Below are 22,548 nucleotides of genomic sequence, written 5' to 3' on the forward strand. Positions count from 1 at the left end.
TCTACTCTGAACAGCCTCAGAGTGGCGTCGTCCTGAGGCCTTTGGGTTTTCTCTCACTCTCTTCCGATAAATCTTCCTGCAAAGACTCTTTTTCCTCCTCTGAGGAAATCTTCTCTTTGTAAATCTATCCGGGACCCCCTTTTCCTCCTCTGAGGAAGTCTTCTCTTTGTAAATCTTCTGGGCCTCTTCTCCATTGGCCATTCCAGTCACTCCTTACTGGTGTGCTCCTCGGGAGCTGAGCTTCTCTTCATCTGGCAATAGGCGCTTATGCCAGGGCTTCCCAAACCTGTCCTAGGGACCCCCACAGCCAGATGGGTTTTTAGGATATCCAATGAATATGCATGAGATACATTTGCAAATCATGGAGACTCGGGATATGCAAATTTATCTCCTGCATATCCATTGTGGATATCCTGAAAACTCGATTGGCTGTGGTTCTCCAGGACAAGTTTGGGAAGCTAGGATGAACTCTGAGGAAAATTCCTCCTCCCCCTTCTGCACTCCTGCTGCTTCTGATGCTATCAATTGCCTATCTGCCATGTCTCTCTGCTCAAAAACAGCCGGGAATGCGGCGAAGGGAAAATTGTACTGCTCCACGGGGCTGGGATCATCTGCCTCCTCCCCCACATCCCCCTTCTCTGAGCCATCACAATGTTTACAAAATGAGCCCACCACACTGGGGATGTGGCATGCCCCACACTTCACACACTTCCTATCCCCTGCTGCTTCTGGGGCAGCTGGTGCTGCGTGTCTGGGCCGGGTCTCCAGGTAAATGCCTCCTACTAACTTGACTTTCTGCTGCACTGCAGCAGCAAACTTTGTTTCTCTTTTTTTTTTTTTTACTCCTAGCTTCTATGCAACAGAGAATCCAGGAGATCATCTCTCCTGAATGTCCTGGGGAAGGGAAGATTAGTCCTAAGGAAGGCTTTCATTCTAATACTCCCCGAACCGGACCTGGCTTCCCTGGGAGAAATCAATCAGAGCAAAAGTTGCTGCCCCTAGCTACTCCTTCGATTTCCCTGCTGCACCACTCCTACCATCTGCTGGAGGCAGAGACTACTGATTACGGTCCTGCTGCACCAGCCTATGTAGGAAGGTGACGACTGAAAGGAATCTGGCACAGTGCCTCCATTTACTGGTAGGAGGGGAAAATCCCGCTGGCGATGACTGGTCTGGCAGGACGTAGAGGAATTAAGATTTGGCCATAGTTTTGGTTATTTCTACATCTGCTAGTAGACTACTGCAGGCATCCATCACCCTTCAGCAAAGTAGTATTTCCTCACATTTTCTCCAAGTCTTCCACCCTCCAACTTTATATCATTTCCTAAAAAATAAAACTACCTGTTTTGTTAGGACATCTTTCCTTTGTTTTTTTTGCCAAATGTCGGAGCCTAAATAAACAGGAAAAGCTGAACATTGTTGCTGGTTTAATTTATTTTTATTTTATTTATTTAAGGTGTTTTGTACACCGTCATTAGGTTTCGCCATCATAACGGTTTACATAAACATGCCCCAGATTGCAACATCATCATCACCACAGAGACTTAGTTTGTATAAAAGGTTAATTAAATCTACTAGTTCTTAATAGTAAGGTTCATTACAGACATCAAATTATAACATATTGCTAAATGTTAAATCCCTCTTGTATTCATTTTGTGAATCAAATAATTTGAGGTTCCTTTGGCACTGTGAGTTGTTGGTTTTAGAACATAAAATTCCATGCAGAAAAAAGGTTAGATAATACTCCAGATTATGGGGATTGGATACAGACATTAACTTTCAGTGATGAAAGACATATACTCTAAACCAGTGGTCCCCAACCCTGGCCTGGGGGCCCACCAGTCAGTCAGGTTTTCAGGATATCCACAATGAATATGCATGAGAGAAAATTTGCATGCACTGCCTCCATAACATGCAAATTTCCTCTCATGCATATTCAGGGTTGGGGGATCACTGCTGTAAACAACTAAACCTGGGACCTCACTGTTACCAAATTTGGAAAACTTCCCTGTTATATTTGAAAGGACTGGCAGTTTTCAATAAAGTTTTATTTCCTAGATAACATAAAAACAAAGGCACATATCTAGAACCTGGCTATCAACATTGGCCAGCTTAGAAAAGGAAAGGTGGATTTAGTGAGTGGTTACCTACCACTCCTCTCTACTTATTCAAGGAATCTCGGAAGAATGCTTACAAAATTTCAATTATTTCTATTAGTTACTCCCAATTCAGTGAGAGTGGTAAGTGCTCATTCACAGCAAAAAGGAAATCAGGTTTAGGCCTCTGCTCTTAAGCTTGGAAAAGGATGCAAATACTGCTTACAGCAGTATTTTACTTAGTTACTGAAGTTGAAGTGGTGCTTTGTAGCACTAAACGTAACTGTGCACTCTTTCAGGCTGATGCAATATCAGGTCACGTAAAACAGGCGCTAATGATTGAACACCCGTTCTCCTAACATGCGCCCAGCCACCTCTCCTGGGAGCGTGATGCATTATTTAAATGAGGGGTCACGCTAAAAAGGAGGTGCTAGGCAAAACTGTACATCCCTAGTGCCTCCTTGGCTTTGGGTGCACAAGAGAGGTGGCTGTCAGTGCAGGCTGAGAAAACAAACATTCAATACGAGCGTCCATTTTCCCTGGTCACCCGTACAGGATAGATGGCCTGGACCATCTATCTTATGCACCAGATTTGGGCGCCCAGAATTTTTTTTTCAAGACTTTTTTTTTTTTTTTCTTCAATCTGCTTTCAGTGGTTCCACCTACACAGGAAGTGGGAAATTTTCTTTTCCCAGAGAGCCCTTGAGTGCAGCATTACCTTTATGCCAGCCCCAGGCTGGCGCAAAATTTGCCGCAATGCAATGGCCAATCGGGAAATGTTTTTGAATCGTGAAGATTAGCTAATAGCCTCATCTACAGGGAATTTACATGTGATGAGCGCTGCTAGCTATGTGCTCGACTGGACGCGCGTTTTGGACACGCTAATTCCTGAATTGCATCGGAGGTTGTGGACGCGCATCCAAACGCGCATTAAGCCGTGCGCTGGCCACAGCGCACAGTATTGCATTGGCCCCGTTTGTGGGAGAAAAGAGTTTTCTTCTTTTGGAAAATGATTGCGTGCCAGAAACATTGTTCCCTCCTAAGCAGCACCACTTCCCTGCTGGGGCCATGACAGGAGCCAGTTGACTTGGTGCTGATTACTGTTAGCTCCAGCAGAGGATAAAAGACAGCTGGGAATGAGACCTCTAACCTAAACTGCCACAGAAAGTTTGAGGAGAAAAGAAGACGTTCTTATTATAAAAGGATATGTGGCGCCGTACACCCCCACAGAGAGCATTTCAACCTTATCAATTTTTGGATCAGCTGGGAGGTTGTATTATCGTTCTAAGTAGTGATCATAGTAGATGAAAGGAAACTTGACATTGGCATGGTTGGCTATATGGGGGAAACGTTAAAAGATAAACCCAAATTTCCCAGTCTTCTTTTGTTTATAGATATTTAATTGTGCATTGCATTAGTTTCAATTCTTTGGCTGCTTGACTTCTTAAATAAGTTTCATTCTGGGCAGTCATGTGATGTCCTAAGGAAAGGCGTCAGTAGGTCCTAACATAACGGAAGACTTGGCCATATGGCAGCCGGGACAGTGATGGGATATCCTGGGTCCTTGAATGGCTGAGTGTTTAGTGGAGCTGGGTTATCTCATGTTGCATGGTTGTGTAACTGGAGAGAGATTTAGGGATTTGTTGCTCATTGTTCTCTTTCATTGGTATTTTGTGCACAGAAACTACAAAAATAAAATAATTTTTTTTAAAGAATTTAAAGTATTTGGACCACAATGTGCAACTCTACAAAGATTAATTGATTACAACTATGGTGTAGTAGCAAAATTATATAAATTGCAGCAAGTGAGACAGCAGAGGCTCAACAAAAAACATCTCAGTAAGGTGAACCAATCCTATCTGCATTATCTTTACTGCTGCAAAATGATGGCACACAAATGCACGGAATTTTCCAGTCCCCATGTTACCAGCCCTGAGGGTGTGTTTTTATGCCCAGCTTTGGGACCAGCGCAATGACTCAGTGGCAGTGCTGGGGGGATGGGGAGAGGAAAGAGAGAGAGAAAGAGACATGGGTTCAGTTCTCGAGCCTGGTAGGCCAAGGCTGGGAAATGCAGTGGAGGCAGTGTTAACAGGCCAGAAGGGGGGGAGAGTCAGTTGCAACCCAGGCATTACCGAAAAGCAGTGCCTGCAGGACAGGTTCCAAGAGGGAAGTTGGCTAGGAGCTGCAGGCAGGGGATGGGTACTTTAAAACGGAGGGGGGCAGGAGGGGGGAGTCCTAGTATTTCAGATTGAAGTCCTATGGTTTTACAGCTCTGACAGAAGTTGATTCCCATTGAGCTGAAAGTCCAAAAGAAGTAAAAGATTACAGACAGGTCAAAATAAAAAAAAAAAAGTCCAGGACTGCTTTCATTACAAGACTAATCGAGCACAAAGAATGCAGCCCAGAGGGAGCTATGGGGCTTCCTCTCACACACAGGAGTAAGGGTGAGAGAGAATGAGAACTGGAGAAAAAGGAGAAAAGCCTTGAAAGAGAAAATTATTTTATGGACTACCCACAAAACTTTGATTCTTGATCGCTCTTAATATCATCTTACTAACATGTGAGCCAAAAGTATACCAAATGTTGCTTTCATTCTCTGTTGATGTTCTTTTCATTTAAATGTTGTCATAGACAAAGAAAGAGAGAAAAGATTTTTACAAACAGGAAAGACCCCCTGCATGATTACTGAAGGTGGCTGCTGTACGAAGAGATCTGTATCTTGATAAATTAAATTTTACATTTTGGCGCAGCAATCTTGGCCGTCCCAGGAGTATCCTTTCCAAGAATTAACAAGGACTTTACTGTCCGCAATATCCACTCCTATTTCTATGAACAGTCTGAGCAAAGTGACTGATCCAACTCTGTTTCACGCAGGGTTTACGATGGGAACTACAGCGTGCAGGCCTGCAACGCTGGTGACCAGAACAAAGCTGTTTTCACTGCTTGTTAAGGTGATGCACATCTGTTTATCAGGTTACAATAATGAAAACCATGCATATGCTTGAAACAAAAGTTGGTAACTCTCGACTTAACAGGGAAAATGAAGCTTACCTTCTTCCACGCACTGCCGTCCGTTCCCATAATAACCGGGCAGACATCGGCAACAAAATCCGGTTGAGTAGTCTCTGCACACAGCATATACGGAGCACCGATGGCGGTTGGAAGCACAGGTCTGCTGGTTGCCCGTGTTGTAGTGGAATACTGAAAAAGAGGGGCCAAGAAGGACAAATGTAAATATTTCATGCAGCCTGCTTTCTTTGTTTGGTACAGAACTTTGCACATGGTTAGGATAATGTTCGTTATGGAGGTACTTTTCAAAGAGTTACGCGGGGGTTGCGCACATACAATTAGCATACACGTGCGTAAGCAGCACGTACGTGCGTATATGCTACTTCATAAACATTGAGTGTAAGCGCGTATTTGCAGTATCGCTCATAAGTGTTAACAGGGGAAAAAAAAAAAGAGGCAACTTAGGGCCTCTCTGGGATGGGATGGGGGTTTCAAATACACACACAAGTTGCTATTCTGAACGTGGTATATATGCATACGTCATCGAACCTGTCCGTAACTTTTACACTTGCTGACTCACACAACTGAAATCACACTTTTGTCTTTTGTCTGTGGTGTCCGAGTTGGTGGCGTGGTTGAACTGCTAGGGTTCACAGTGAAGTGCTGGCGGGTCTAGTGAACTGGTAAAAGTCTGGGTGAACTGGTGGAGGTATTTGTGAATTGGTGATTCCAAGTCCGCACCCAAGAAAATATTCCAGAAGCACAGTATATGTATACTTTATAAAATACACGCCTCTCCATTTAATCCTGGATTGCTACGCATGCATTGTTATAGTTATTATGCATGTAAAATACATATCTTCGTAATTTTATAAAATAAGTAGAGAAAGCAGGTATGTTCCTGCATTACAAATATACATGATTACTGAAACATATGTGCATACTTTGAGGCCGACGTATATGGTATTTTATAAACTGTGGAGCTTCTGTCACACAGTTTATAAAATACTAGTATAAATCTTTGCAGGCTCACTTACAGGTGTAAATTGCGTACAAAGGTCAGTTTTGAAAGTTGGGCTCAACGTGAACTTCTGTCTAATCATTAAACATTAGGAAACTAAGAGGGAGATTTAGTAAGCTGCGATAGTTTATCACAGGAGGGGCCAAATATCACAGGGGGGATCCCATGATATTTGATCCTCTCACCAACAAATTATCACGGCATTACCGTGGCGAGATTTGTTTTTTTTATCGTGGCAAAAAATGTGAGACAAAAAAAAAAAAAAATAGCACCCTGGGAGAGGTCCTTCTTGCATGAAGCCAACCCACCACAGCCAGGGCTACCATCACTTAAAAGAGCCAGCAACCTGAAAAATGTCCTTCCCCCAGAGAAGAAAAATCACCCCGGAGGTCAATGGTAACCCCTGCCCACTGTCTACCAAGGTAGCACTGGCCCCCCCAAAATGATAATCAAACATGCCACATGTATGTTGATGGCCCTTTCCCTATCTCTCTTCTCCTTCAAAGCCATAAAGCCCCATTGACACAGGATATGTTGATGGCCCTTTCCCTATCTCTCTTCTCCTTCAAAGCCATAAAGCCCCATTGACACAGGATAGCCCCCACCTTCTGGCCCATCTCTACCTCCTTCCAAATATTATAAAATCCCTGGGGGCTAGTGTCCCCATCCCAACCCCAAAATATAGCACCCTGGAGGTCTGGAGTGGGGGCAGGTGGACCCCCGGCCCCTAACCCACATATACTTCAAAGGTTTCTTCGATAGTCAACTAGGACCCCGGGGCACCTCCCAGCTCTAGGCCCAGTCAGCACCATTTTTCAAAATGGTGCAAACTTGACCTTGCCCCTATCACGTGACAGGGGCAAGGTCAGGTCTGAGCTATTTTGAAAAATTGTGCTGGCTGGGCCTGGGGATGCCCTGGGCCCCCACTTGGCTACTGAGACACCCTTTCGAGGTACAGGAGGTGAGGAGGCAGGGGTGAGGTCCACGTGCCTCCCCAGAGCACCAGGATATTATTTTTGGGGGTTGGGGGATGGGGAACACTAGACACTGGGGGGAGCTTTACAAAATGTGGTATATTGAGCCACTTATCCAGCTAAATTATAGCTAGATAACTACTTATCTGGCTATAAATTTAGCCGTATAAAAAAAGAGCGTTTCAGGGGTGTTCCAGGGAGGGGCTGAGATATCTGGATAACTTAGCCGAATATTGGATATAATCTGGCCTTGTGAGGCCAGATATCTTTTAAAGATATCCGTTTAAGTAGCAAGTTATCTGGTTAAGTAGTGCTGAAAGCCAAGTTAAAAAAAAAGTTAATGGGCCTGTAGCTCTATTTCTTCCACATTCCCCAAATTTCACCTATGGCCTGTCGGGCAGTGCACCCCCCTCCTGAAATATTTAAATTGCTGCAGTCAGCAGATCGCTGTCCCCCATTCCCGTTTCAAAGCTGGTATTACTCCAGCTTCATTCCCCCACTCCCTCCCACCTACCCACAGTTCCAATAGGCTTGTCCTAGCACCTCCAACCCTCCAGATCCCCTCATCCCACTCCCCGATAATAAAAAAAACAAACCACCCCCGCCAGTAGCCAGGTCTCAACTGACCCGCTCCCAGCAAACCAGAGCTCTGACTGCCTGAAGCAGAGGTGGAAGCATAAACTACCCGCCATTTAAGCTTCCAGCACTAGAAGAGGAAGCTGCGTGCTGTTTGCCTCGCATTATTACCATATCTCGTCTTACTAATCTAGGCCTAAGCAAGAAGTAATCAGTTGGTAACCACAGGTACTAACCAATGGCAAGGCAGCTTTAAAAATACTTTTTTGTCAGCCAGACAGCTATAAAAATGTTTGATGACACCACAAAGCGCTCAGACCTTCCTAACATTTCAACTGTACTGGCCTTTTTCCCTACGAGAAAGCGATTCTAAGTGCCAGTGCATCAAGGGCACATGAAAAGTGTAAGCCAAAGGTCATTAAAGGGCTAACTGTGGCACAAATTTGAAAACAAAATGTTTGATTAATTGTTCAATATTGTTGGGTGAGGAGGGAAGGCAGAACAGGGAGAAAAGTACACTTGGAAATGGATGGAACTTAGTGACCCATAGGTACAACTTTATAAGGCCAGTTTTCCTATAGGAAATTAGGCTAAAAAAATGATTTGCATCATTTTGCTCTACCCATCAGATCAAGTCTACACTGCTTTACAAGTGAGTCCAAGGGCTCTATATTTAGATAAAAAGTAGATCGGTAGGGAAATGGATTTTTATTGATACCAACATAAAGTAACCAATGATTTGGCAAATCTTTTAGGACCCTTTATGCTCTGCAATTTAATTGATCTTACCAATTCCAGTGTTATCAAATTCTTCATCCACAACTACAACTTGAGGATTCTGCTGGGGGAACTGCGGGACTTGAAATGGGCCAGGCTGGATTCCCAAAGGAGTTAGGTTTTTGTCTTGATCAATGTGGGGATCCTCAGGGGATAAATCTGTTAAAGTTGTGCGATGATGAACATTATATTGCGATTCTCCTGCTGCATCTGGTTGAGGATTATGATGGACAACATACTGTTGGTCTTCCTTGTTGCTGGCAACTTCAAATGCTATTTCTTGCTGGCCTTCATCTATTGCATCAGGGGAAGGAGTTGCCACAATTTGATATTCTTCATTATACACACTGTCAGAATGCGTACTGGGTTGGTCTACACCCTCAGTGTCTTCCTCAAACGTGCTGTCAATCTGGGCAGCCAAAACTTTGTTAGATGAGCTACCAATGTCAAAGACCCAAACTCCTTGCTTACCAGAATTGCTGCTCCTAAAAGGAGAATAAAAATGCTAAATTAATGAATATCTACATCAACAGAAGTTTCTCATTAATTAGGGCAGAGAATCAGTTTTGATATCTTGGCATTATAGTTATTAGAGATACACAACAATTGTTCAGAGAAAAACAGAAATGTAGGTAATTGGGAAAATCTATCACTATCATTTGTGTGTGCGTGTGTGTGTGTGTGTGGGGGGGGTGTTGAATTAATTTAATTAAAATTGTTTTATTACCTAATTTTACATATTGTTTACAAGCAACCCCAGCACTGTTAGATGCCTGCGCTTAGAAGAATTATATGATGGCCCAATTGCCTGTGGATTGGTTTGAAAAAAATGTAAGCCACATAGCTGCAAATACTGATCAGAGTACCATGAGACTAGTCTCAGAGATACCATTTGCATAAGAATAGGAGGAACATCAACAATTACTGTTCATCAGTCCAGATATGTAAAAAGGCTTTGAAGCCTTTAAGTGCTAAGGTGATGGTCTCTCCTTATTTACATCTGTTCTTTTTTATTTGCCAGAGCAACCTCAAGCATCAAAAAGAATGCAAATACATTAGAGTTCAATAAATGTCTTCTACATGTGTTTGGCCCCCTCCTCATCTGGGTAATAGAGATGCAAAACATTTGGATAAAATCCTTTCCAAGAGGCTAAAGGACCTCTTACCTAACCTGATACACCCAGACCAGATGGGTTAAATCTCTGGTGAATATCTGGAAGGAATTCCACCTTAACCACTAGATGGACAATGGGACACCTCTCCTACTATTATCACTTGACATGAAGAAGACCTCTGACAGGATAAAGTGGATGTAACTTGTAGCGTTTGCAAAGATGAACTGTTGTCTGAGTTTCACAAACTGTGTATATATATCTCATATGGGGACCTAAATCCCAAGGTCAAGATTAATGGAATCTGTCAGAGATCTTCTACCTGGGTAGGAGAATAAGGGAAGTTTACCTCCTCCTGTCTGTAATTTCTGTCAAAGCCTCCATTCAGTTAATAAGGGATTATTCCAGTGCAATCTATAACAAAGCTTAATATGGAGATAATGCCTGATATTTGTTACCAGCCCAACTGTCACATTACCAAACTTATCAGAGATATATAGGATGTTCTCTGCATTTAAATTAACAAAAAGTCAAATTGTTTTATTAGGTTTGACCATGGGAGGAATTTCCCATTTCATTTGGCCTTTAATTTCTCCTATACATGGGTGTTACTATGCTCAGGAGGCTTTTAGAGCTGTACAACTTGAACTCCCCTAACATTTCAGCACAAGACAGACATTTATTTATTTATTTAAAATCTTTTATATACCGTCGTTAAGTTATTTACCATCACAACGGTTTACAAGAAGGCACATATAGTAACATTAAGTATATAAATCAAAAAACCATTATGGAAGTGCCAAAAGTAATTTGGTAACAATGTGTATTCTAATATATAATTAAATAATGAGTTTTTGTCTTGTCCTTTTGCTACATGTGTCAAAGTTCAACTTACATGTAGGTCTCTCTTGCAATTCAGATTCTATCTAAGGTTAACAGTGAGTTTTTGGATTAAAAAAACGACTACTATGCACACAGTCATTAAGTGCTGTTGTCCTGCTCATTGGTAGTGCACGACAAGGCAAAGAAAATGAACATTGCTCCACTATTGTGAAGAGGTAAGTAGACTTGGGTCACTGCTATCTTGCTTTACAACCATGCGAACAGGAAGGAATGGACTTGCCTTACATAAAAATCTATTTCTTAGTCGTTTAACTTAGAGCTACTTTCTGGTGGTGCAGCATTGAGCCACATAAAATGCTGGATTGCTATTCAGAATGCCCCAGTTGTCACATATGGAATGGGACACATCTTTGTCTCTCCCTATGGACCTTGGTGCAACACAGACACACACTAGCGAAAGCTGCTCAGCGTTGCTTGAGTTGTCTGGTCCATAACAGCTATAAATTTTAAATCTGAACAAACGTGAGCCAACATACTATATTTAATATGAGGAACTTTACCTCGCCAAATAAGGACATCATAATCCCTTGTAGGTCAGAAAAAATTCATTTTTTGTGCATCACAAGGAAAATGTTAAAACAAGTAAAACAGACATGGAAGTACCATGATCTTTATTAAGTTTACTCTCCCCTACAATGAAATGAGAAGAGTTTCCAATTTCCCAAATTCAGCTTAATTTTCTTTAATAACCAAGGGATAATTAGCCTGATAGAACTGTGCCACCTCTCCAGTTACTGGTATAATTAAATATTTAATTTCTTACACTTAACTGCAAAATCCAGAAGGCACCCAGGGTCCTTACTCTAAGGGAGGTAAGCAGGGGGGGGTGGTGGCAGGGCAGGGACTGAGACGGGGAGGGGGGGGAGGAGTTAGGGAAGAAGATGGAGGGTGATGTATATGTAGTGTATGATGTATATGTAGTGTATGATACCTAGCCCTGCTAGTAGGTGGCAGAGGGGGAGCATGTAAATGTTAAATAGAGTCGCTGATAGTGCTGAGCCCTGGGGGACTCCTGTTTTTAGGTCGATCTTGTCTGATATTTTATTACTCATAATTAAATATTAAATTAAAAACAGTATACACATATATGATTATCCAAACAATCATATAAATGGTAACCCCAACCCACTTATCAATTAGAGTATATTACTGAACTATGTAACCGCAAATATTGGCACACCATGGATAACTTATAAACCAAACCTATTTCGTGCCTAAATGTAAACCGTTGTGATGGTACATTACTAAACAACGGTATAGAAAAGCTTTTAAATTAAATTAAATTAAATTAAATTAAATTAATCTTGTCTCCAGTCCATGCTCTTCCCTGATGATGCCACCAAGACCACCTACATTCTTTCCCTCCTGGATGGCAAGGCCTTGGCCTCTCCCCTGTGGGAGCACACTGACCCTGTCCTGCTGGACCTGCAAGGCTTCTTCACTCCTGAAGATGCCATCGAACCACTGCAGCATATTATAGATCCTGCACGAGTCCTACTCTCCACCACCGTAACCGTTCCACCTGGGAAAACAGTCATGCCATGTGGACTCCGTGACAAGGTGCTGTTTTGGGCTCATGATTCCTGCATCGCGTGCCACCCCGGGCAAGCTCAAACCCTCGCCTCTCTCCAACGATTCTATTGGTGGCCCAGTATGAGAAGGGACGTCCGGATCTACGTCTGCACCCAGCAAAAACCCCCGGTGGGCCGACCTTGGGGGTTATTATAGCCACTACCAGCCCCCAAGGAGCCTTGGATGCACATTTCAACTGACTTAATAGTGGACCTTCTGCCCTCTGACAGCAATACTACCATCTGGATGGTAGTCGACCGCTTCTCCAAAATGTCGCATTTCATCACCCTACCCAGCCTCCCCTCTGCTCCTCAACTGGCACAACACTTTGTCCAACATATCTTCCGCCTCCACGGTCTCCCCAAACATGGGTGCTATCTGACTGTGGAACTCAATTCACAGCCAAGAACTGGAGAGCCCTTTGCAAAAAATTCGACATCACGTTGGACTTCACAACCGCCTACCACCCACAGGCGAACGGGCAAGCGGAGAGGACCAACCACACCTTGAAGCAATTTCTCTGCACCTACACCAACACACATCAGAACGACTGGGCAGCACTACTCCCCTGGGCGGAGTTCACCCTCAACTCTCACCTGTCCTCTGCCACTGGATCCTCGCCCTTCCAGGTTGTCTACGGAAGGCAACTGCTTCCTCCCCTGCTGCTACCACTGACCGTCCCCTCCCCCGCGGCTCAGTTGATAGCACAGGAGTTGCATCTCCTTTGGAACCACATGCAGTAGTTGCTGCGCAAAGCAGGACATAGAGCCAAGAAGGCCGCAGACGCCCACTGAAGACCGGCCCCACAATTCAAACTTAGCGAAAGGGTCTGGCTCAGCACACGCTATCTTCACCTCAAGTTTGTGTACATGTGCTCCATCGGCTGGGTCCTGTGACCTATCAACTCTGTCTGCCACCATCTCTAAGGATCCACAACGCCTTCCATACCTCGCTCCTAAAGCCTCTGGTACTTTCCCGGCCTTTGAGGAAGTTGCCCGAACCGCAACCACTAGCTTCTGAAACCTACACCACCTACCAGATGTGCGACGTACTGGATGTAAGGAAAAGAGGCCAAAGGTGGGAATACCTGCTAGCCTGGGAGGGCTTTAGCCCAGAAGAAAATTCCTGGGAACCCGCCTCCAACATAATAGATAAGTACCTGATTAAGCAGTTCCATACCTCCCATCCTAGGAAGCCTAAACCTCCTGGAGGGGGGCCTAGAAGAGGGAATACAGTTACATTTGCTGGCCGCAGGGCTCCACAGCTGGTCTCACTCACCTCCCAATGACCTCCAACATTGGCAGCGGGCCCCGGCTCTCTGGCGGCTGTGGAAAGCCGCTCCCGACGCAGGCCACCTCTCCCCAACACCGCTGGAGCCTCTCCTGCATCTTCGGCAGTCAGGGCGCCGCTGAATGCCGCCCCAGCACAGGCCTCCCCTATGCACGCGCGGCTCCAGCCAGGATTTAAAGGGCCATGGCAGGAAAATGCTGCCGGCCCCTCAAGATGACATCATCAACCCGTCTATTTAAGGCTGCATCAGGTTCCCAACAGGCGGCTTGGCAAAAGGTCTCTTCACTGTCTTCTTCGGCGTGCTCTTGAGAGTTCCTGATCCAGCATTCCTGATCCTGCCCTCCAGCTCCCGTTCCGGACTCCTCTTCCCTCAAACTGATCTTGGCTCTTGACCCGGCTTGCCTCTTGACCTCATCTTCTGCCACCTGCCTCAGACCTCTGGACCGGACCTGACCACGTCTTCTGCTGCCTGCCTCCAAACGGACCTGACCACGTCCTCTGCAGTCTGCATCTGAGCCCCAGACTGGACCTGACCTCATCTTCCATCTGCTTCGGCCTTTGGCCTCTTGTGACCCTCCATCTCGCCTGGCTGTGCCTTTAGGATCGTCCATGCTGGGGCCCACCTAAGACCAGCCGGCCCCGGTATCCAAGGGCTCAACCTGCGGTGAATGTGGACTGATAGTGGTGAAGCTCCAGCTGGCCCTTGCTTCTCATCCGGCCTCGCCTCCAAACGGTGGGGACCTGTGGGGTCTCCCCCACAGGTAGCCCCAGCACCACATCGGGCCAAGGGTCCACATTTGATACCAGATTCATAACATATAATTGCATCTGACAGACCACTGGAAGGTTCACCAGGCTACCTTAAGTAATTACACAATTCAATAAAATGGGTACAATCACAGCATAAGATTGTCAATAGAAATCTAAAGGAAAACCATCAGGTCTGAACTCTTTAATTGTCTGAGAATTTGAGCCTCTGGGAGCTTTAACCAGTTTGCCCGGGGTCTCCAGTCCACTTCTATGGCTTCTTAAGGCTAGGTCAATTATGCCTTATTGTAAAAATCCCAAATGCATTAAACATAACCAGTTTAAAGCATTGCTGAAAACACATGCTCCAAGCTCCGGTTTCATAGTCACTAAAGGCACATAGCTCCAGCCTCCAGCATTGTTGGAAATGCCTTATCACAGTGCTGGCTTCTAGTATTGTATCATAGTTCAAAACTTCTCTCACTGCTCATTAATTTTTCAGGAACAAGACAAACATTCTCTCAATGACTCTGCCCTTGTGGGGCAGTGCTGCCTCGCCTCCCATGTGACAGCATCATTCAGTTCCAACAAACCCAATCGCTTTAACTGCAGACTCTTTCTCTAGCTACTTTGCAGAGTCCCGCCCCCACACTGCAAAACTACTTGGTAATCTTATCTGGACAGGGTTGAATTATCTTCTCCCAGATTCTCCTTCACAGGCTCACCTCCTTGTAGCCCTGCTTCTGGAAGACTCTCTCACGCTCTGGTTTGCTCTTATGCTTCTCTCATTTTCCCTTCTGTGACCGCTCTAAGGAAGACCTTCCTTTTATTACCCCAAACTGTGTTCGGGTGGGTGGAAACTAGGCCTGCCCATCTCCCTAAGATCCCTCCCTTCACCCTACCAGACACTAGAATGCTAGAAGCTGTAGTTTCCCCTCCTTCTATTGTGTCTTGCTCTGGGGGTTTCTTTCTCTCACAGCTGCTACCTAGTGTTTCTCTCAGCCTCCCTGGTGGTATGTCTCCATCACACCCTCATATTTATTTTTATTTATTTACTGATTTTATATACTGTCATTCGGTGTAGCCATCATAAGCATTTACAACAGTAATAAAATTACAATAAAATAACATAACATATAGTCACTCCAGAAGCTTTCTCCTTAATTGCCCTTGCTAACAGCACCCCTGCCATATTTCCATGTTCATAAAACTTCTGTTTAGTAAACCATAATGATTTCTCTGTTACAGAGGACTGCAAAGTCCTCAGCTCATCCCTCACCACAGTTAATGCATGAAGAGTTTTTTTGCAATCTTTGTGCTGGATCTCCAACCTCTGAATCTGTTCAATCAGCACATTTTGCCTGCATTTCCTAGATCTATTGACATAGCTAGAATAAGCAATAATCCTCCACCTTAACATTGTTTTCATCTAATGGTGGGAATATAGTATTGCTGAAAATCAGTTATAGCTTCCTGCACTGACCTCCCAAATTGTGGATTTCTCATGCTCTTCATTGCCTGGAACTCAGATAAATGACTCATCAGAACCTCACAACCACAAGTTTGGGTCACTTTTTACAGAACTACACAGAAAAATCAATTCTACTATATACTACGCACATCTTTCAAATTTCATAGATGGATCTAATTTTTAAGTGCTTGAGAAAAGGGATCACTCCTCACATTTCCCTGAGACCTGTCAAACATTCCAGTCCCCACCCCTAATCACGCAGTCTACAATCATATTGTACCAGCTAGGTAAAAAAAAAAACGTTTTATGAAAAAAAATCACCCTGATGAACATTAGGGTTATACATATTTCCAACTGTAATATTCTTTCTATACAGCAAACACTCCAAAATAATAAATCTTCCCTCTGGATTTTGGTATGACAGATTGAGCACCAAAAGAAGCAATTTATGAATCGGAACACAAACACCATGGCTTTTAGTTATAGGAGACTGAATAGGTCTTACCCCCCCCCCCCCCCCCCCCCCCAAAAAAAAAAACCTCTAGTTAGTTTAGCATGCCCAGAATGAGTCAGACCAGTCTCCTGCAGCGACACAAGCAGTGTACCTTGCTTTTTTAAGAACTGCAAAATCCTGAGGAGAGGGGGGTTTGATGTAATAATGTATGCTTACCTTAGCGCGGGTTTTAACCTGCATTTTAGCATGCATGTTTCCCATGCAAATGTAACCCTGGTATTTAACAGTTTTCTTGCAGAGAAAACCTCTATGCTAAGAAATCTGATGTAAATGATATTAGGCATTCCCCTTGTAATGCAGGGAGGTGAGAAAGCTCCCACTGCTTTGTGCAAGTTTTTCTTGTGTAGGAACTTTAACTCCTGGGTTTGAGCAGGAGTAAAACTCGGGGGCAAGGTGGTTTCCATCGGAACTGGAACTGTGGTAGTTCTAAAGTCCGAGTGTCTTGGGCATTGTTTGCAGCCCCTAAGGGGAAACAAAAAATGTCTGACTATTGCTACCTAACAGATTTTCCAGACACAGCATCAAGAGCAACACCCGTGAAATGAGTTATTTGCAAATCTTAGGAGGGGCTACAAAGAATTACCCACGTCTCCATCCCATGTCAGGGAAAAAAAAAAGGAGGAGGAATCCTCCTAGCTACAAAAAAGGTCCTCAGATTCACTCAACACTCCTCCAATACCGACTCGAAACTCGAATTTGGCTTCTTCACATCAGACAAACTCCAAATTTTACTTCTCTACGCTCCTCCAGGTTTACTGGAAACAGACGCATCTCCCCTGGTCGAACTAACTACCTCCCTTATCAATCTAGATGCCCCAGCGATAATCTTAGGTGACTTCAACCTGCACATCGACAACGCCAAATTATCACCCAACTGCGAAGCCTTACTCACAGCATACTCCGCTTTAGGTTTCACTCAACTAGTTAACAAACCCACACACAAAGCTGGACACACGTTAGACCTTATCTTCATCAATACAGCAATCAAACTGGTCCAGCACCCAACCTGCACGAAGGTACCATGGTCAGATCACTCCCTCATAACTTCCTCATTCTCAATAAAAGATACCAGTCCAACTCGCATACCCTCACATTGCTTTACTTACAGGAAAACATGCACCACAGAAGATCTTAGCAATCACTTATTATCACATCTCACCCAAGTAGACTTCACCAACCCGAATTCAGCGCTTCGATCTTGGAACATCATCACGGAATCGATAGCCAACAAGCTATGCCCCCTAACAACAAAAAAACCTCACCCCAACTCGTCCAAAAGACAACCATGGTTTACTCTAGAGCTAAGAAAGCTTAAATTATTGCTAAGACAAAATGAGGCTAAATGGCGTAAAAACCCATGCACCATCACTCTATCTACCTATAAATCTACTCTTCATCAATACAAATCCAATACATTAAGATCCAAAAGGAACCACTACGCATCCAAGATCCACCACCTAATCTTCGACGCTAAAGCCCTCTTTAGCTACGTCTCCAACCTCACTCAAATAAACTCATCAGAAATCGCTCTCAACCAAGCCAAATCTAAAGCGGAAGAACTAGCGCTATTTTTCAATAACAAAATCAGCAAACTTCTAACTCAGCTGCCCTCTAACACCGCATCTACTTCTATACCACCTCAGACTACCTTCAAAAATTCCCGCTTAGAAGAACTGGAACTAACTTCTTCCATCGAGATCCAAGGTATTCTACGGAAAATGAAACCATCTTCTCACCCTTCGGACCACATCCCCTCGAAATTGCTTCTATCAATTCCTGACTCCATCTCCAAATCCCTGTCAGACATCATAAATTGCTCAATAACACAAGGTTCTTACCCAGATGACCTAAAATTGGCCTCTCTCAAACCATTACTGAAGAAACCTAATCTAGATCCTAATGACCCAAACAACTACAGACCTATCGCCAACCTCCCCTTCATAGCTAAGATTATGGAGAAACTGGTGAACACCCGACTCTCAAACTACATTGAAGAAAACAACCTCCTATTCCCATCACAATACGGTTTCCGCAAAACACTAAGCACGGAGTCCCTCCTCATTTCCTTAACGGATCACCTCATCCTGGGCCTCGATAAAGGGCAAGCCTTCTTACTGATCCTACTGGACCTTTCTTCAGCCTTTGACACCGTCAATCATGCCTTACTCATTAACCAGTTAGCCTCCATAGGCATCTCAGGCACAGCACTATCTTGGTTCATATCATTTCTCAGCAATAGAGGATACAAGGTCAAGATACAGAACAAAGAATCCTCTCAACATCCGTCATCAGTAGGAGTCCCACAGGGGTCCTCCCTGTCTCCTACTTTATTTAACATTTACCTTATACCATTATGCCAACTTCTCACCAACCTCAACCTCAAACACTACCTTTACGCGGACGATATCCAGGTCCTGATACCCATTAAGGATTCCTTCGCAAAAACTCTGGCTTACTGGGATACATGCCTTCAAAAAATTAAACTCCTCCTCACCAGCTTAAATTTGGTATTAAACTCCGGCAAAACAGAACTCCTGCTCATCGCCTCAGAAAATAACACCATCACCTCTACACAACAAGCCACGCCAAAAATCACACAAGTGAGAGACCTAGGAGTCCTAATTGATAATCGCCTGAATTTCAAAGCCACTATTAACAAAACCACCAAAGACTGTTTCTACAAACTACAAGTGCTGAAAAGAATTAGACCTCTTTTCCATGCCCAAGATTTTAGAACCATTCTACAAGCAATTATTTTTTCAAAATTAGACTATTGTAACACCATCCTACTCGGCCTTCCCGCTTCATACACTAAACCGCTCCAGATGGTGCAAAATGCAGCTGCACGAATTCTGACAAATACCAGGAAAAGGGACCACATAACCCCCATACTAAAGAGCCTCCATTGGCTACCTATACACTTTAGAATAATATACAAGGCCATTCTCACCACATACAAAATCACCCACCAACTGGCTCCCATTGACCTACAGATCCCCCTCCGACTACACAACTCATCAAGACCGACAAGAGATGCATACAAGGGATCGCTACAGGTACCACCGTCCAAATCTACCAGACACTGCACACTAAGAGACCGGGCTTTCTCTACAGCCATCCCCCCGTTATGGAACTCCATCCCCTCAAATCTCAGAACAGAACCTTGCATCTCAACCTTCAAAAAAAGACTAAAGACCTGGATATTCTTACAAGCCTTCCCGGACGCCAACATAGTCTACTAATCTCCAACTACACCTTGGTTATCCATTCTATTGTTTTACATATGTAATTTAATAACCTATCCTTTCTCTTCCTTCTCATCCAAGTTCTTATCACCCTGTTATATGTAACTGCCTTTTCAGCACCTTGTTATAGTTATGTTTTCTATGCACCCCTGTTTTATGTGAACCAGCATGATGTGACTGCTGTCTCGAATGCCGGTATATAAAAATTTGAAATAAATAAAATAAAATATAAATTACAGTACATAAAGCACTGGGAGAAGTCTGCAGACTTCACATTAAAAGTGCAAATATTCCTGGATTAGTGTTACGGAGCACGTCCTCAGGCCCTGTTAGGTGCGCAGAGGCACAGTCCTATCTCTAGGGAGGATGTGAGCCCTTGGATCATGGCACGGCTCAGGGAGGAGCCCCAAGACACACCACGAGAGGTTAGCAGGTACGAGCACAGGTAGAGCAGGAGCAAGGCTGGACTGAAGACAAGGCGAGGAATATCTGGAACTGGAACAAGGCAGGCTCAGCCCTCCACTGGACCTACACGCACCAATGAGACCCAGTAACACAATGCTGGTCTCGAGAGTAGCCCTCCAGCCACTCAACAGCCCTTCCGGACCCGCCGCTTGGGAACGATGAGTGCGTGAGGCCAGACGGAGGCTGAAGGCAGGAACACGAAGACTGAACACGAAGACAGGATTCTCGGAGGATTCAGACGTAGACTTGGATATTCAGATGAAGACTTGGATACTCAGGAGACTCGGAGGACTCAGACAAGGACTCAGGATACTCAGAAGACTCGGACAAGGATTCAGGTTGCTCGGAAGTTTCAGGCAAGGATTCAGGAGTCAGGCGAAAGTACTGGGTGAGAACTGCATCACAATACACCCTACACAGCCACCCATGGCTGGTCGCGGACCATGCTGAATGCAAAGCAGACTCCAGGCGAAGAAGTGGAACTTGAGACTGGAACATGACAAAGATCCAGTAGAGACCTGCACCAGGGTGCGCCCTACACAGCCGCCTGTGGCTGGTCGCGGACCACGCTGAAGCGAAGCAGGTATTGGCAGGCATGGACGGATGCAGGCACAAGGGACTCCGAAGACTGGGACAGGATTCTTGGAAGTAAGGCACAGAAACAGAAGTCTTCCGGAGGCTTGCGCTGCAGATGAGAAGAAGGCCTTGTACCACAAGGCGCCCTACATAGCCCCCATGGGCTGGTCACGGACCACGATGGTGGCATGCCAGGAGAGGTGGATAGACGAGGGATCTGAGAACTGGACAAAGAGCTGAAGATGAGATGGACGAAGTCAAGACAGGAACATGGCACCTCAAGACACGGGACATCAGGACATCTGGACACGGAACATCTGGACATCAGGAGAACTGAACATCTGAAACATCAAGGAGACAGGCGACGAAGGAGCTCTGACGAGGGACAAGCCCAGGAACATCAAGCAGACAAAGTTCAGGAACATGAAGAACAAGAAACAAAGATCCATCATGGCACAGGAAGACCTGGATCTGAAGAAGACCACAGACACTGTGAAGACTGGATCCAAAGGCCCTGAGGAACAGGAGCAGGGCCCTTTTATAGGGCTGAAGCAGGCGAAGATTGATTATGTCATCCATTGGGGCCACAGGGCTTTTCCTGCTGCCCCAAATAGAGGCACACCCCCGCGCCTATACTGAAGCCAGGAAGGAGCAGACATCAGCAGCGTCCTTGCTGCATGGAAGGCCAGTAGGACAGCGGCGTTGGCAGTCCTGCTGCAAAGAGAGAAGAGTAAGCTACAGCAGCGGCTCCATGCCGCAATGAAGAAACTCCTGGCGGCGGCACTAGGACCGCGGGGAAGCCAGGAGCGCCACGGCTCAGCTTGCCACGAGGGACAGCGTCGGCAGCGACCTAGCTGGAGAGAAAGTAAGGGACTGCCCGTGGCTGTCACGGGCAGGATCCTAACAGTACCCCCCTCCCCTCAAAGACCCCTTCCCCAAGCCTCCTATCAACAGCTTGGAAGAGTGAAGGAATCACTCCATACCGTCAGGGAAAAATCAAGGGTCCAAGTACAGAAGCTGGAATTTCTTGGTGAAGAACTGCAGTCTTGTCTACTGTAGCTGAACTGCAGTCATGTCTACTGTAGCTGAAGACATGATGCAGAAGATTGAAGATCCAGGCAAGATGTAGATGAACACTGAAGATATAAAACAGGCAGGGTAGAGGATTTACAGGACAGCAAGGCTTGCATCTCACGTTCTAGTAATCAAGGTGGTGGAAATTGAAGACAAGGAGTCCAGGATGAATGGGAGGTACAGATGAAGATAGCATTATGGAGTAAGAACCGGTTCTTGGTTCAAATTAGTCAAAACAAGAGTGGCAAGTAGACAAGCAACATCTTCACGGTGGTAGCATTTGTGAAGACAGATCAGGCTTCAAGATGGATTCTAGATGCAAGGATAGTACACCAGGAATGAAGTAGATGAATTTACAAGCGCCACTTGCCCTTGGATAGGCAGTGGTACCAGGAGGACTCGGATGGAACTAGGAAATCCAATGAACATTGCTCAGGGAGTGAAAAAGTTGGTCCTGGAGGCAATTTTACCTTTCAAAGATGGTTGGTTCATAGCTGAAGAAGGCAAGTACAAAGAAGCTCAGGATTGCTGCTTCCAAGCTTTGCAAGGCCAGATGAGAGAAGTCTCTACAACTTGGTAAAGGAGAGAGTTGCATCTTGGGAAAATCCATATGTTGGTATAGGCTCTCATATGGTGGTGAAGTTGTCCTAAAGAGGAGCTTGGCAGTCGGTAGATGTCGCTGTGGTACTTTATGCAAGGAACTGATTTGTTGAAGGGTATTACCCAGAAGACAGTGAAGATAAAGTATCTCTCGGGATTGAGTCGAAGAGCCACTTAAGGTAGATAAAGCTTCAGGAGACAAGGCTCGAAGACAGCAGAGGATTCCAATGGGAAAGTAAAGCGAATCCCCACTGATGGATGGTCAAAGTGCAGCTGATGATGAACATCCCTACAGAAGTAACTCACTGATGGAAGATACAGAGAAGCTGGAAAATACTTAGTTATCTTGTACAGCCATTCGGAAAGCTCTCTGAGGTGATGGACTGAAGATAGCTCCCGGTAGTTCAAAGGATGGAAACCTCTGAGGAAGATGACTGAGCGTTTTCACAGACCCCAGAACAGCGAGGTAGAATCGCCATGCGGTTCCCAAGGAAGATAGGGTCCCTCCAGGAGGATCTACAGCACA

At 44.9% G+C, this 22,548-nt stretch overlaps 1 protein-coding gene across 2 annotated transcripts in view; it reads right to left on the reverse strand.

Moving 5' to 3' along the window:
• The window catches only part of NID1 (nidogen 1), a 201,589-nt gene that overhangs the window by 142,258 nt on the left and 36,783 nt on the right, over positions 1 to 22,548 (reverse strand). For both annotated transcript variants that reach the window (XM_029594103.1, XM_029594102.1), the window contains exons 4-5: positions 8,466 to 8,938; positions 5,148 to 5,297 (exon numbers count right to left, since the gene is read on the reverse strand). In XM_029594103.1, coding sequence (XP_029449963.1) covers positions 5,148 to 5,297; positions 8,466 to 8,938 — 623 coding nt within the window. The remainder of the gene's footprint in view (positions 1 to 5,147; positions 5,298 to 8,465; positions 8,939 to 22,548) is intronic.

The sequence above is a fragment of the Rhinatrema bivittatum genome, chromosome 3 (genome assembly GCF_901001135.1).
Source record: "Rhinatrema bivittatum chromosome 3, aRhiBiv1.1, whole genome shotgun sequence".
Classification (NCBI taxonomy): Eukaryota; Metazoa; Chordata; class Amphibia; order Gymnophiona; family Rhinatrematidae; genus Rhinatrema; species Rhinatrema bivittatum.